At 38.8% G+C, this 14,777-nt stretch overlaps 1 protein-coding gene and 1 long non-coding RNA gene across 5 annotated transcripts in view; both read left to right on the top strand.

Annotated features, from left to right (window-relative positions):
• The window catches only part of LOC139162161 (uncharacterized), a 130,267-nt gene extending 127,771 nt beyond the window's left edge, over window positions 1–2,496 (top strand). The window contains exon 5 of the long non-coding RNA XR_011558268.1: window positions 560–2,496. This is a non-coding gene — a long non-coding RNA (uncharacterized lncRNA). The remainder of the gene's footprint in view (window positions 1–559) is intronic.
• Window positions 2,497–7,398: 4,902 nt separating this feature from the next.
• The window catches only part of ANP32B (acidic nuclear phosphoprotein 32 family member B), a 52,115-nt gene continuing 44,736 nt past the window's right edge, over window positions 7,399–14,777 (top strand). For 2 of the 4 annotated variants that reach the window (XR_011558266.1, XM_070742216.1), the window contains exon 1: window positions 7,466–7,676. Coding sequence is in view for 3 of the 4 variants with exons in the window: in XM_070742216.1 (XP_070598317.1) it covers window positions 7,623–7,676 (54 nt within the window). In the remaining variant the exon portion in view is untranslated. Of the gene's footprint in view, window positions 7,677–14,777 lie in introns of all 4 variants that reach the window. The other 2 variants (XM_070742214.1, XM_070742215.1) reach the window with 2 other exon arrangements.

Raw genomic sequence — 14,777 nt, 5'->3', positions numbered from 1 at the left:
TAAAGATCAGAATATTAAAGCTGCTTAGGTTAGTTGTGAAGCTAAGAATATAAGAGTTCAGTGGGAGACAGAAAGAAATGTCCTCATGGGCAGGGAAGAAGGGACTCTCCCCTTTTTTTAAAAGAAAGTAGCAAATTAGGGAGAGGGCATCACTGGCTCTTGTTTTTCTTTTCACACAAAGACTAGAATGGGATCTTTAAATGAACTGAACTGGCTTTAGATTAATTCACATTGATTTAAAGGTTTAATTTAAAAATGTTTTATTAATAAATGTGATAACCTCTTCCTGTTATGATATTGAATAAGTGAGAAATGTATATGGTAAGTTCAAAATTCAAGCCTTGTTCTTTTCAGAGATGCTAGATTAATTACATTATGAAATCATATTTCATTTGGGAATGTCATGAAAGAATACATTCCATCAGCTGAGTCCATGGCTTGTTTATCTCGCTCCCCCTCCCAATCCAAACTGAAATTATGAGCATATCTTGCCAGGTTTGTCTATGATGTCAATATATTAATGATGCTTAAAACTAACATAAGCATAATTTTAATTCAGAAAAAGTTGGATTCTCTGAAGAGCCTTGACCTGTTCAACTGTGAAGTAACAAATCTACATGACTACCGAGAGTGTGTCTTCACACTTCTTCCACAACTCACATATTTGGGTGGATTTGATCGGGATGATAAAGAGGCTTCTGATTCAGATGCTGAAGTAGATGGTTTGGATGAAGAAGATGAGGAAGGTAAGGTCAATCATATTAATTGTAGATTGGAAAGGATTCATTCTTGACTATGATCAAAGTCTGCCTAATGTAAGTATGACATTTGAATCATTTGGAGCAAGGCATTAAAATAATTTACCAAATTTGAAATATTCTCTGCCCCATATAGCGGCTATAAAAAGTCTACAATACTCTGTTAAAATACAATATTTTTAAATGGAAAAAAATCAGACCAAGATAAATCACTTCAGAATTTTTCCACCTTTAATATAACACATGAGCTGTAAAAAACTAAACTCTTTTAGGGGAGAAAACAAAATAGAAATATACAATTAATGTGGTTGCATAACTGTACACCCTTAAAATGATAACTTTGTTAAACCTTTTAATTTTATGACAGCATCCAGTCTTTTGTTATAGCTGCCTATCAGCATGGCACATGTTGCCTTGGAAATCTTTGCCTACCCTTCCTTTCAAAAGTGCTCCAAATTTGTCAGATTAGGACGGACTCTCTTGTGTTCAGCCCTATTCTGGTCCGTCCTCCCACAGATTTTCAAATGGATTTAGGTATGGGCTGCAGATGGGCCATTCTAAAATTCTGACCTGGTGAAACCATTCTTTTGTTGATTTGGATGTATGCTTTGAGCCTTTGTGTTGCAAAGTGACATCACTCTTCATCTTCAGCAGAGGCCTAAAGATCTCGTGCCAAAATTGTCTGATATTTGGAACTGTTCATAATTCCCTCCATCTTGACTAAAGCCCCAGTTCCAACTGGAGAAAATCAGCTCAGCACATAATGCTGCCATCACTATGCTTCACTGTTAATATGATGTATTTTTGGTGATGCATAGTATTGTTGGGGTTTTTTGCCAAACATACTTTCTGGAATTATTGCCAAAAAGTTCAACCTTGAGATTTATAGCCCATTTTCCCATATGCTTTTGTCAAACTTGATGTAAATTTTTTTGCAAAATGTAACTGAGATTGGATGTCTTTCTTTTTAAGAAAAGACTTCTGCCTTGCCATCCTACCCCACAGACCAAACATATAAAAATACATGAGATTGTTGTCACATGTGGTACACAACCAGTACTAACCAAAAATTCCTGCAGGTCCTTTAATGTTGGTGCAGGCTCCTTGGCAGCCTCTAGGACCAGTTTTCTTGTTTTTTTCATCATTTTGGAGGAACATCCAGTCACTGCTGTGCCATATTTTCTCAACTTGTTGATGACTGTCTTCATGATGTTCCATGGTTCCATGATTGATTTTGCTCTGATTTCTTTTCTTTTTTTTACATTTCAAAAATCTTGGCTGTCAGAGTAAGGATTTAAAGGTGACCAACTGCTGTAAGACTGTAAACTGAAATGCTGATGCAATGAAAATGAGTCAGCAGGATTACTGTTGCTTTAAGAAGCTGAAAAAAAAAGCTGTAAGGGAGGCCACAAGAAGGCGTCTCTCTCATCCTGTATCACTCTCCTTGTCATGTTCTATCTACATTGTAGTTCTCCGTGTATGTGCCTACCACTTATATATATATATAAGTCTTGTATATAAACAACTGTAAGGCAAACCCTTTGTACTGTATTTTGCTCTTTGGAGTAAAGGAATCTCCACACTTTGAGGGCAGATAAACACATTTTGAAGTCCTATTTTACATTTTGAGAAAAGTGCTATGGACATGGTTGTAAAACTGTAATCCAAAATGGATTTCACAGAAAAGCAAATTAGCTAAAGGAAATAACTTTTCCAAAAAAAATCATATACATGGCAGGTATGATATATATGCTTCAAATCAGATACTTGATTCTCATTTAGAATTTAGAATCTCTCACATAGTAACATGTTTTCTCCCTACATGCCTCACAATAAGATTTACTTTTACTCTAGTCACATAAAACATATTATGGTTTGACACAATATGAGAACCAGTCATTGTGATCATAATATAAATATAAAATAAATATAGCAACTGTTTATAAACAGCATTGTGAACTGCTATTTATATATGAACTCAGCTGGTTATGTTTAATAAGCCATGGTTTGCTCTAATATCCAGACATAAACCATCAAAACAGTAGCTTTAGAAAAACATTTGGGGAAAATGCAGTTAAGTTACATTATAGTCTCTTTGCCTGAAATTGTCATTTGCATGAGAAATCTTCACTCCAGTTCTACATCATTCTCATGAAAGATCCAGACAATGCATTAAGATAAATGTTTGTTAATTTATGGCTCAGCATACCATCACATTAAGTAGGTTAAGGAATCCACTTGTTGGGAAATGTCTTCTTAGGCTGGTAAATGTTGGTAAAAACTTTAATAGTGATATACAGTACTTTGAATTTTCAGACTCTGCACCTTTGTCTGCTTTTCTTGATGAATACACTGGGCCGGCTAAAGCTGCTAACCTATCTGGATTTGGGATTTGCAATAATGTTGCATCTAATGAAAGTGCTTTGACTAATAATAACCTGATTATTGGAATGTCAAAATGATCTGATTCCTAATCCTAAATATTTTGAGGTCTGCAGAACAGACATATGGATAATTGAGGTATGCATTCTTTGTGAACCCAGCCATCCCTTAACTATTCAGTGGGTTTAAATCTTTCATAGTCAATGCTAGGACAGCTTCCTATTATGCTAAATTAATCAAGTTTTAAAATGTTTAACTATTTTCAGCTAAATTCATACAAATTAAATTGTGATTAGTTTTTGCTGCATTGTTGTTAAAGGAACCCAGAAAATAAACAATGTTTTAGCTTAACTATGGGTAAATGTAAAATGCTTTCCAAATAATCTGCACAAAACTCTTTTTAAAATGTACAGCAAGAACTGGTGAGTTGTTTAAGCTTGTTGAAAACTGATAAGTACATTATAAGTATGACTCAGCAAAATATTGAAAAGGACAGGCTAAATTAGATAATGTTTCCTAGTTTGTGAACAAGGCCAAATTGTGCAAAAACACAAGATTGTTCTATCCAATCTTTCAAGAATAGCAATTTATATAATACTTGTGTCTAATTTAATCCTAGCTTACTTATCCTTTCTAAATTTATATTATACATTGACTGAAATCAAAACACATGTAACTATATAACATACCCACTATATAAACCCACCTCTGCCGCCAGGCATGGGGGAATTGAGATACGCTTTCCCCCTAGGCCTTTACAATTTTATGCATGGTATGTCTGTATATATGTTTGGTTTTTATAATAATGGGTTTTTAACTGTTTTTAGTATTGGATTATTATTATATACTGTTTTATTATTGCTGTTAGTCACCCCGAGTCTCTGGAGAGGGACGGCATACAAATCCAATAAATAAATACAGTATTGTGGTTCAATATGTTGTGCAAATACAGCCAGTCTTGAAGGATATTTACAAAATACAGCAAGAAACCTCTAATTAGATGCAGCATCTATCAAGTCATTTTCTCAATTTGTAAATTTGACGGGGCTTGTCAGTCACTTGCAGCGGCAACCATCCCAGGGTATCCTGGGCCATTTGGCATTGCAGACTCCAAAGGGTTTCCCCCCACCACCACCCGGCCTCTCTTCCCATTTGACAGGGGACTTTATCTCGAAGCCCGGAAGGCAAGGACTCTTTTCTTTTTAGTCTCCTGAAAGAAAGACCTGGGATCTTCTGGATGGAAGAATTGAAAGCTGCCAGGCCTTCTGTCAAATCTCCCCTCACCTGCTTTGAAGGAGGGTGGGGGTGGACAGAATGGAAGCGGGGAGAGCCTGGCAGGAGACGGCGAGGGGGCATCATCTCTGCGCCTAAGAAAGAAGGCAGTGGGGTACCCTCGGAAGAAACGGCCAAGGCAAAACTCTTGGTGGAACCAGGCAGTGCGGGGGAGGCAGCTGGAAGCTGGGAGTGGAGTGGAACCTCAGGGACGGGGTGGCGCACGTGGCCGATGTCTTCACCAGCATCTAGTTCATGACCGTCATTTCCACCGACAGGTTAGCCCTGTCCCCGCCCCCCCTCTCCTGCCCATCCAGGAGCCAAAGGTTTTGCCTTTCCCCACACCCGGCTTTGCCCCCCCATGGGCTTCTGGCAGGAGGGGCTGGCAGGTGATGGATGGCCAAGGCTCCTAGGGACACATTTTGGCAGTGAGGTGGGGGAAATCCCCTTGCCCACTGCTTCCTCGCCTCGCCTCCGCCGCCCCATCTCGCTGCCAAAACCACCTCTCGCCCTCAAATATTGAACACCCAGTTCGTATCTAGAAAAGTTTGTATGTATAGGCATTTGTAAGTAGAGATACCACTGTATTTTAATAAATAATTAAAAAAATGGAAAATGTTACTTTATTTGTGGTCATTCAAATAATTTATTTTAATTATTGATAATAAAATACTTGTATAACTGGCACAAGCTAGTCAAAATGAACAATTTTCTTATTAGTATAATGTTCAGCCATTCCTTTTATAAAACATATAATTATGTAATACGAGCATCACCTGCTGTTGAAACAGAAGTGTTGTGACATCATATAAAATGGAGCACTGCAAATATTCCAAGAAGTATGATTAATACTACACTTTATATAATATGGGCCTTTTTAAATATGTAAATCTGAACACAATTTGCAAATTTGTGGAGACACATTTCATTGATATTCATCCTGAAAGAGGAATTTGTAAGGTAAACATTTAACAGTTAGTAGTTTGTTTCAAAAATGATGAACAACAGAAAAGTCCAAAGGGTAAATTAGCTGGTTTACAAAGAAGAAAAATTCTGTGGATCATATATTTTCTGCCTTTTCATTATTTCATACAAGGTACATTCGTAGAATTCATGTCCCACAAATATAATCTGCCTGCCCTATATAATCATTGAAGGGGATAGTCAGCATTCTGAAAGTATCATTGTGGTAGCCTTGTCTTTTGAAACAGTTTGCCCATACACATGCCTTTGGCTATTGTCCTTCCATTAAATAATTTTAAATATTGTTCAAACTGGCTTTTAACTTTTAGAACAATTGTTGGACTATCTTTTGGGTCTGGGTCTTTTCCTTGTGACACATTCACTAGGGAGACATATGCTTGTAATCACAATTATTAATTGAATTATTATTTATTCAACTCCATTTTCTGAGTTCATATTATTCATTGATTAATAAACCTACATTATTTCATTGGCCAGGTTCACACAACCTATAAGTCGAAAACATGATTAATAGTTTAAGCCTTAACTGCACCTGCCCAACCTGGTCTTCAGGTTGAGGAAAATACCACTAACTGATTTGTGTATATTACACTGTTAACGAATAACCGGCACACTTTAAATGATCTGTTAAAAGAAGAAAATATGGTATTTCAATGAAGCTTGTATAATTGTACTAATAAGGTCACAATGTTCACTTATTAAATTTGCACACCAACCCAAACTCTGAATGAGTGAGTGGTTAAATGCCCGTTCGTCTATGCAATCAAAATATTTAAGGTATGAGAAGTCTAATTATAAACATGGGATTTAATTAGTAAGGAAGAGATTAAAAATAAACATCCTTATGTTACCCATGTGCTCTAAATTCAAGAAACCCAGAAAATATAACAAGACTACGAAGTATGACAGAAAACCATGTGTGCTCATCAACCAGGTGAAAAATAATAAATTATTATTATGAAGCTGGTACCTGGTCAAATTTAAAATGACAAATTCTGCCCAATGCCCGTCTTTTAATGAAGACAGGAATATTTTCAAATTTATTTATTATTCGGATTTATATGCCGCTCCTCTCTGAATACTCGAGGCGGCTTACAACATACAAAAAACAATAGAGACATCCCAAGTCCAAATTTAAAATCAATTAACTTATCTAAAACCCCCAAATCCTTAAAATATAGTTCACATTCGCAACAACACAATCTTACAGCCAGCTGGGGCAGAGTATCAAGCTCAACGGCCCCAGTGAAAAATGAATATAATAGAGGGGATTTATTTTTAATTTATGATGCCCGGTATAATTTTCAGCTGGATCCTATCTCAAAATGGTAGGAAGCTATGCAGTCGAATCTCAGTAAACCTAAAGCACATTCCTCTCGTTTTTTCTCCTGCTTTAATAATAGAATGAATCATAATCAATATTATTGGTTAATTAGCCCTTAAATGTATATTTGTGAGGGGGGGGAAGAGCATAGTTAGGGAGATCGCAACTGCTCAGAATAGCCGATTTCAAATCTTTAGGCTACAATCTGATGTGTTTAGGATTCTTATTTTTTAAACCAACAAACCACAACTGGGGCTATCAGTATAACTCGGCGCAATGTATAAAACCAGCCCTGCATTTCATCCCCGAGCAGGGCTTGTACGTCGAAGATAAAACACAGCACATTGAAGAGAAACGTCCGATGTAAACTCCAGCCTTAAATTTTCCAGGTTAGGAAAGAAAACGGCGCTCCTGGATACATTTACTCCCGGATACAATAAAATAAAATGAATTTGGCGTTGTTTATTTGTGGCTTGCATTACGGACCTTTTGAGAGCCTAACTCTTCCGTTAGGGTTAGTCAAAGGAAACGCGGAATGGGAAAAGTTCTCAAAATCTGCGGGGAGGGGGAATATTACTCGGAAAAGTGTTTCAACCACCGTCGTTTGTAGAAGGGTATGGTTTGGCCGAGAAAGTTCCGGGCGAATCTCTTCCAACGCCTCCGCTGCGCCTCCTGGCGGCCGCTCCGTCGCTGTGCTGCGACTCACTCCAGCCAAGCTTGGGTCCCGTTGCCAATTTAACTGCAGTCGCAGCGAAGGAGGCGCCGAGCGCTCCCGCCCTCCCTCCTGCCTCCCCTCCCTTGCCTGCCAACTCCCCCCTCCGCCGCTTCCCTGCGAGTTGACTCGGCAACAGTGAGCGCCAAGGGCCTCCACTTGGGCCCGTCCCGTTCATCCCGAAGCCGTCATGGACATGAACAAACGGATCCGCTTGGAGTTACGAAACCTGACTCCGCCGGATGTAAGCCAGCCTGGGCGGGAAAATGGGCAACAGCCGGGGACTCTTCCTCACTTTTAGTCCTCTCGCCGTCCGTACACCTGCGCACAGCGGCCCCGCGGAAAGCGGACCGGGTTTTTTTAAATTTAAAGCGCGGACGGCGGGGCGGGGTGGATGGAGGGCTTGAGAGAGCCACTGAAGGCAAGCGCTGCCAGGGAGCGCCGTGGCTGCGGGGCCATCTAACGGACCACGGGAAGGGATTCCGCGACCGCCATGTTTCCGTTGCTGCTGCATCGGTCCCGCGCGAACGTGGGGCTGCCGCTGCGGAGGAGCGAAAGGGCCCTCAGCGTGCGCGAGCTTCTCCCCCTCTTAAACGGGCAACCGTCGCGCGGAAAAGGAGGGAGGTGCGCATGCTCTTTCTCGGTGCTGTTTTTGCCTCTGGCGGCCGTGCGCGCAGGCGCACGCGCTTGGCCCTTCGCTCCTGCTGCCTTGCGTCCTCTCCCCACAGTTTCGGAGAGCCGGCCGCGCGCTGCCTTCTTTATTGCTACTCTTCCCCACCAAACTGGGTTTCCGCCAAGAAACGTATTTCTCTTTAACCCATCTTAAAAGGAAAAGGTGCTTTTCGGCCAGTTCTAAGCTCTGATGCGTTTCCAATGGCGACACATTCAAGGTGGCCTCGAAGGGCTCCCCCCCTCCCAATTTGTATTTGCATTTTGTATTTATTAGATTTGTATGCCGCCCCTCTCCGAAAACTCGGGGCGGCCAACAACAATATAAAAAGACAATGTAAACAAATCTAATGTTAAAAACAATCTAAAAAACCCCAATTTAAAGAACCACTCATACATACAAGCATACCATGTATAAATCCTATAAGCCTAGGGGGAAGGGAAATTTCAATTCCCCCATGCCTGACGACAGGTGGGTTTTAAGGAGCTTGCGAAAGGCAAGGAGGGTGGGGGCAAATTTATTTTGTCAAGCACGTATTGGTAGTATACAAAGATATTACAATGTTTATATACATGATATTGATACTAATAATAGAGAAACATTAGGACAGGGACGGTAGGCACGACGGTGCACTTTTATGCACTCCCTCTTGTAGCGCAAAATGTTTTGCAGCCTAATTTTCGGGGGGGGGGAAGCAATAAAGGAAGGCTTTCATAGGTATCTTAGCAGGACGATGGAGCCAAAAATTATGTTAGTTCTCTGAAGTCTATAATTAAGATTATTTTTAAATAAAGATTCCTATTGAGTATATAAACATCCTACCATACATTGTTGAAAGGTAAATTAAAGGTTATCTGTTTTTTTAATCTGCCCGTGGTTTACTGACATCTCATATCTGAACTTTAAGCCATGTTGTTGCTTCTTTTTTTTAACCCTTTATATTTTTCAAAAGTCTTCATATGCACTCTGATGCCAAGGGGGAAAACCTCCCTATACATTTCATTTGTTTATTTTAAGACAGGAACTATAAGTTGTCGATGTATATCATCTCGTATGTTAATAAAATATTTGTCTACCTAAAAGTATTAACAAGAACCAGCACAGTATCCCAGAAAATAAACAAGATACATGCTTGTACTCTATAGCAGTGTTTTTCAACCAGTGTGCCACGGCACACTAGTGTGCCGCGAGACATGGTCAGATGTGCCGCGAAGCTCAGAGAGAGAAAGAAAGGAAGAGAGAGAGAGAAAGAGAAGAGAGAGAAAGCAAGAGAGAAAGAGAACAAGAAAAAGAAAGAAAGAGAGAAAGAAAGAAAGAAAGAGAGAGCAAGAGAGAGAGAAAGCAAGAGAGAGAAAGAGAGGGAGGGAAGGAGAGAGAGAGAAAGACATAGAGGGAGGGAGAGAGAAAGAGAGCAAAAAAGAGAGGAAGGAAGGAAGACAAAGAAAGAGGGATGGAGAGAGAGAAAAAGAAAGATGGAGAAAGAGGGAGGGAGAGAGAAATAGAGCAAAAGGGAGGAAGAGAGAGATATTTTTTTGTCCAAACTTTTTTTAGCAGCCCCCCCTCCGCTCAATGTGCCCCAGGGTTTTGTAAATGTAAAAAATGTGCCGCGACTGAAGAAAGGTTGAAAATCACTGCTCTATAGAGTACTCTTAAATTTATATCTGCTGAGTTTTGGCTTCTCCAAGCTAAAGTTGGAGGCCTTTCCTGGCAAGTATCTCAAAATTGTCCTGCCTGTTACTCCATTCTCATGCATCTGTCAGCCCAAGGTAATTTCAAGTCTCAAAAGATCCTGTAGAGAGGGATTATTAATTTGGAATGAAATAAGATTCTTCAAAGTCACTTTTGACCCTGGGTTTTGGGTTTTTTGGCTTCACATATGAACAATTTGAAGAGATGAATAGTATTCTTTGATATAATATGTCGTTATCTTAACCATGATGACTTTTTAACTCTGAAAATAATAGGAAGAGGAAACACTATCTGTACCATCTTTAATTGTAGAAAATTAAGCTGGAATATTTATTAAACTACATGTTGGGAAGGGTTTTCTTAATAATTCAGCCATTACCATATTCCTTTTAGGGCCCTTAAAAAAGCGGATGGCTTTTTAAATATGAGAGTATTTGTATTTAGAGAATTTTCTAAATTGTTCTATAGTGTAGTGCAATATTCTTAAAGAGCTATATATAATAGCTTGTTAATGTTTATATAAACATTAATAATTTGTAAATATGGAAAAAAATTCAATTCAGTATGATTGTCCCATGTATTTAAAAACTTTTTGTAGAAGTTGATTGTAAAGATCAGTAGGTATTTATATGGTGTCTATTAAGGGCAAACTATTCCTTTCTTACACTGATAATTTTATAACAGTTTAGTTCCAAATGCATTATCATATTGCAAACTTTGAAAATACCTTGTTTTGAAACTTATTATGAGAGTCTACTCTGTATGATCTGTGATGATTTAACAGTTTGAAAAATGTGTAATTGTATTATGCTTCCTTAGCATTGAATTTGGCCTCTGATATGCTTTGAAAGTGTACTCAGAACATGCAACTAATCTTGTTTAAATTTAATTACCGTAAATTACTTGACTACAAAAAGAAACATGAATTGGCTGTTCTTATCTGCTAAAATAAATAGGAAGTAAACAATGATAAAACTTGGAAGCCAGGCAGTGCTTTATTATTTATAAACAATAGGTTTAAAATAATAATAGCAGTAAAAGATAGTAAACAAATTTTGGACATCTTTTGTTCCATTTGTTCCCTTAGGAATTTACTGCAGAATTATCTATGCATTCTGGAGTAATACTAGACAACCTTGGGGCTGAACCAAATTTGGCATGAGCAAATACAATCCTTAGTATGCCTCCTTTAGATATTTGGTTATTTTCACACTTAAATCTTGTGGCTGCAGAAGTTGACTCTATTGGTTAAGGATTATGTAGAATTATCTAACCAGATTGTCATTACTCGCCAAAAATGGGGAAGGTTATTTATGGAATTAAAGAATATTGACATGAAATTGCATTGAAATTTCTACTTTGATAATAAAGTTGTGGGTTGGAATACTTTATTAAGAACTTTCCAAGATACAGTGGTACCTCGTGATACGAACCCCTCGTCATACAAACTTTTCGAGATACGAACCAGGGGTTTAAGATTTCTTTGCCTCGTCTTAAAAACCCTTTCTGTCTTACGAACCTGAGCCCGTGTCCGTGGGCTCTCTTACTATGCCTGCGCTCTCCTACTGCACATGAGCTATCTGACTGCCGAAGGGATTCCCCTCCCTTGTGACTGTCACCACCAGGATTTCCCATTTGCTTGTATGGGAATTCCCCGCCGGAATTCCCCACCCATTTTTGCTTGCACCTGAGGCGGGGAACGCTGGAGCTGCCCCATTTCCCTGCCACTTTCCCCTCTAGCCCTCCGCTTCCTCTGCTCCCCGCAGCCACCCCATCCTGCTGCCAAAATCCCCCCTAGCCTGCCGCTTCCTTCACCCCATCTCGCTGCTAAAATTGCCAGTCCAAAAGCTTCGTATCTTGCCCCAAATCTCTCCAAAAATTGCTCCCCCAAAAGCTTCATATCTTGCCCCAAATCTCTCCAAAAATCGCTCCCCCAAAAGCTTCGTATCTTGCCCCAAATCTCTCCAAAAATCGCTCCCCCAAAAGCTTCCTAAGCTACCCCAAATCACTTCCAAAGTCTTCCAAAGTCACCTCTCCTTTCAAAATGCCGGGTTTCTCCTTGCTGCCTTTCTTCACTCCATTTGCCTTCATTAGGACCTCGATTTGGCTGGCATAGGAAGCATTTTGGTGGTGTTAAAGGAGGCTTTGGCAGTCCAAAGCGAATGAAGCATTATCCTTTCTCTGGGTGCTTGGACAGGGAATAAATCTCTGCCAGCACCGAGAGAAAAGAAACTCTCCCTTTGCTCTGGGCAGCCGAGGAGTCACCACAGAGAAGGAAAGGCCCTGGCTACAAAGTGAGCGAGCAAGAGGAGAGGGGAGCCCTTCAGCATGGGAAGGAAGAGGCAGCAGGTGGCAGCAGCAGCAGCCAGTGTATGGGAGGCAGCCTCGGGCCGGGTGTATTGGAGGCACGTGCTCCTCGCCGCCTCAGAGTCCCTCTTCTTTTTTTAAGCCTTAAAGTTTTGGATTTTTTTGATTCCCCTCACCTCACCTTTTTCCTTTGGCAGCGACTCTCCTCCTCCTCTTCTTTGTCCTCCTCCTCTCACCCAAATTCCAAGATTTTATTTCTTTCCTAATGGGTTTGCACTCATCATTTGCTTTTACATTGATTCCTATGAGAAAAATTGCTTCTACTTAAGAACGTTTCTACTTAAGAACCTGGTCACGGAACAAATTAAGTTCTTAAGTAGAGGTACCACTGTATACTAGTGCAAAATTCCTAAACTAGTCAAAGACGAATAATATTTTTACAGGGGTGATACACTGAGGTAAATAAATGAATAGAGGGCCAGCAGAAACAGATTTTTTTCCATTTTTTTCCATGAAGAGAAATCCCAAATTTATATTTTTTTAAACTTAAATTTTGTTTGTTGAAAGTGGAAATATGAACAAGCACAAAGACAGAATTGTAAAAAATTAAAATAATTTTAGTAATCAGATACAGAGGTACAGGTGTTGATCTGTACTAAGATTGATGTGAATCTACTGAGAGGGGCGGCATACAAATCTAATTAATAATAATAATAATAATAATAATAATAATAATAATTATTATTATTATTATTATTATTATTATTATACAATTGATGGAAAAGCTTCAAATTCTGCCTAAAGTCAGATTTCATTCTTCATTATCGTCATCAAATTTCTTTCACCAACAAATTATATAATTCTAATCAAATCTACAGCCTGGCTTATTCTTACAAAGTTTTTTTTAGAGAAGAATGTTTTCTTACAGTAACAGTAGTGCAGGTACAAAGATTTCCTTATTGCTAACACACTGTGTTCTTCTGTCTTTATTTTATTATAATAATAATAATAATAATAATAATAATTTATTTATTAGACTTGTATGCCGCTCCTCTCCGAGTGGCTCACAACAAAATACAAAGCACAAATCTAATATTAAAAACAATTATAAAAACCCACAACAAAATACAAAGCACAAATCTAATATTAAAAACAATTATAAAAACCTATTATAAAAACAGTCATACCATCCAATTAAACCATACATAAAATGAGACAGCTAAGGGTCAGTTATGTCCCCCAAGCCTGGCGGCATAGGTGGGTTTTCAGTAATTTGCGAAAGGCAAGGAGGGTGGAGGCAGTCCTGATCTCGGGGGAGTTGATTCCAGAGGGCCACAGATTCACAGAGAAGGCTCTTTTCCTGGGGCCTGCCAGACAACATTGTTTTGTTGACGGGACCGGAGAAGGCCAACTCTGTGGGACCTGATCAGTCGCTGGGATTTGTGCGGCAGAAGGCGGTCCTGAAGGTATTTTGGCAGGATAATGCTTATACCCAAACCATATTTGGGGATAAACATTATCCCAAAACTATAATCTACAAGTGTTCTGATATCAATATTTCTAGGTTCTTTTCTCATAGGACTTACTATTCTTGTCTCCTGCTTTTTCCTCCTCCTACATTTCCTGCTGATCTGACTTCAAGATCTACTCCCTTCAGTAAGAGGCAAAGACCTATTCAGTCTTAGCTTTCAGGGATTTTTTTAGAATATAATAGAATTCTTTATTGGCCAAGTGTGGTTGGACACACAAGGAATTTGTCTTAGCTGTATATACTCTGTGTGTACACAAGGAGAATAAAATACATTCATTAAAAAACATACAACACTTAATGATAGGCAAGGTTACTAATAAGCTATCAAATTGTACCAGGAAATAAATAAAAACAACATGGTTATAGCAATAAGTGGGAATTTCCATTTCCATTTAATTTCCATTGAAGAAAAGAAATGTTTTGATTCCCTGAATTTATAAGCATAATTGCCAAAGTCTTCATTGTTACATTCAATGATCAACACAAACTCTCTTATACATTTCATATAACACAAACATATTGTAATATAACTTATGCAGACTTTTATAGACGTTAGTGTCTTACTATAATACTGATGTTGAATTTGAAATGCCCACAGGTTTTACATTACCATTGGTAACCAAACCAATGAAGGAATGCCCTTTGCCATCTTTTTAGGCGGCAGTCAAAATGGACTGATAGAGACTGTTGCAAATTATTGTTATAATGTCTATTGCTTTGTTGCACATCTCATATTGAGATGTGATCTCAAAGAAAGAAACTGCATTGAACTAAAAACAAGATACAGCAGACTATTAATGGACTTATACAATTATAGTGTTACATTGCCGTCTAGACTGGTGTCTTGGCCATGGAGCACACTGAAGTTTGTGTGTTGCTTTATTATGGTATTTTTAAAATTTATTCGTATCCTCATTTATTATTTTTACATGTAACAGACATATTCAACACGCTTCTCATACTTTCCCCGCAACAATAAACTTGTGAGATATTTGGGCTCAACTTATGACTGGTTGGGCTGAGAGAGAGTGACTGGCCCAAAGTCACTCAGCTGACTTCCATAGCTAAGACATTCTCTTTATTATTTATTGACATTGGTGGTGATCTTTGTTTGCTCACATCTATTACATTGCATATATGTTGCTTTG

The sequence above is a fragment of the Erythrolamprus reginae genome, chromosome 2 (assembly GCF_031021105.1).
Source record: "Erythrolamprus reginae isolate rEryReg1 chromosome 2, rEryReg1.hap1, whole genome shotgun sequence".
Classification (NCBI taxonomy): Eukaryota; Metazoa; Chordata; class Lepidosauria; order Squamata; family Dipsadidae; genus Erythrolamprus; species Erythrolamprus reginae.
This window is presented reverse-complemented; position numbering and strand designations above follow the sequence as displayed.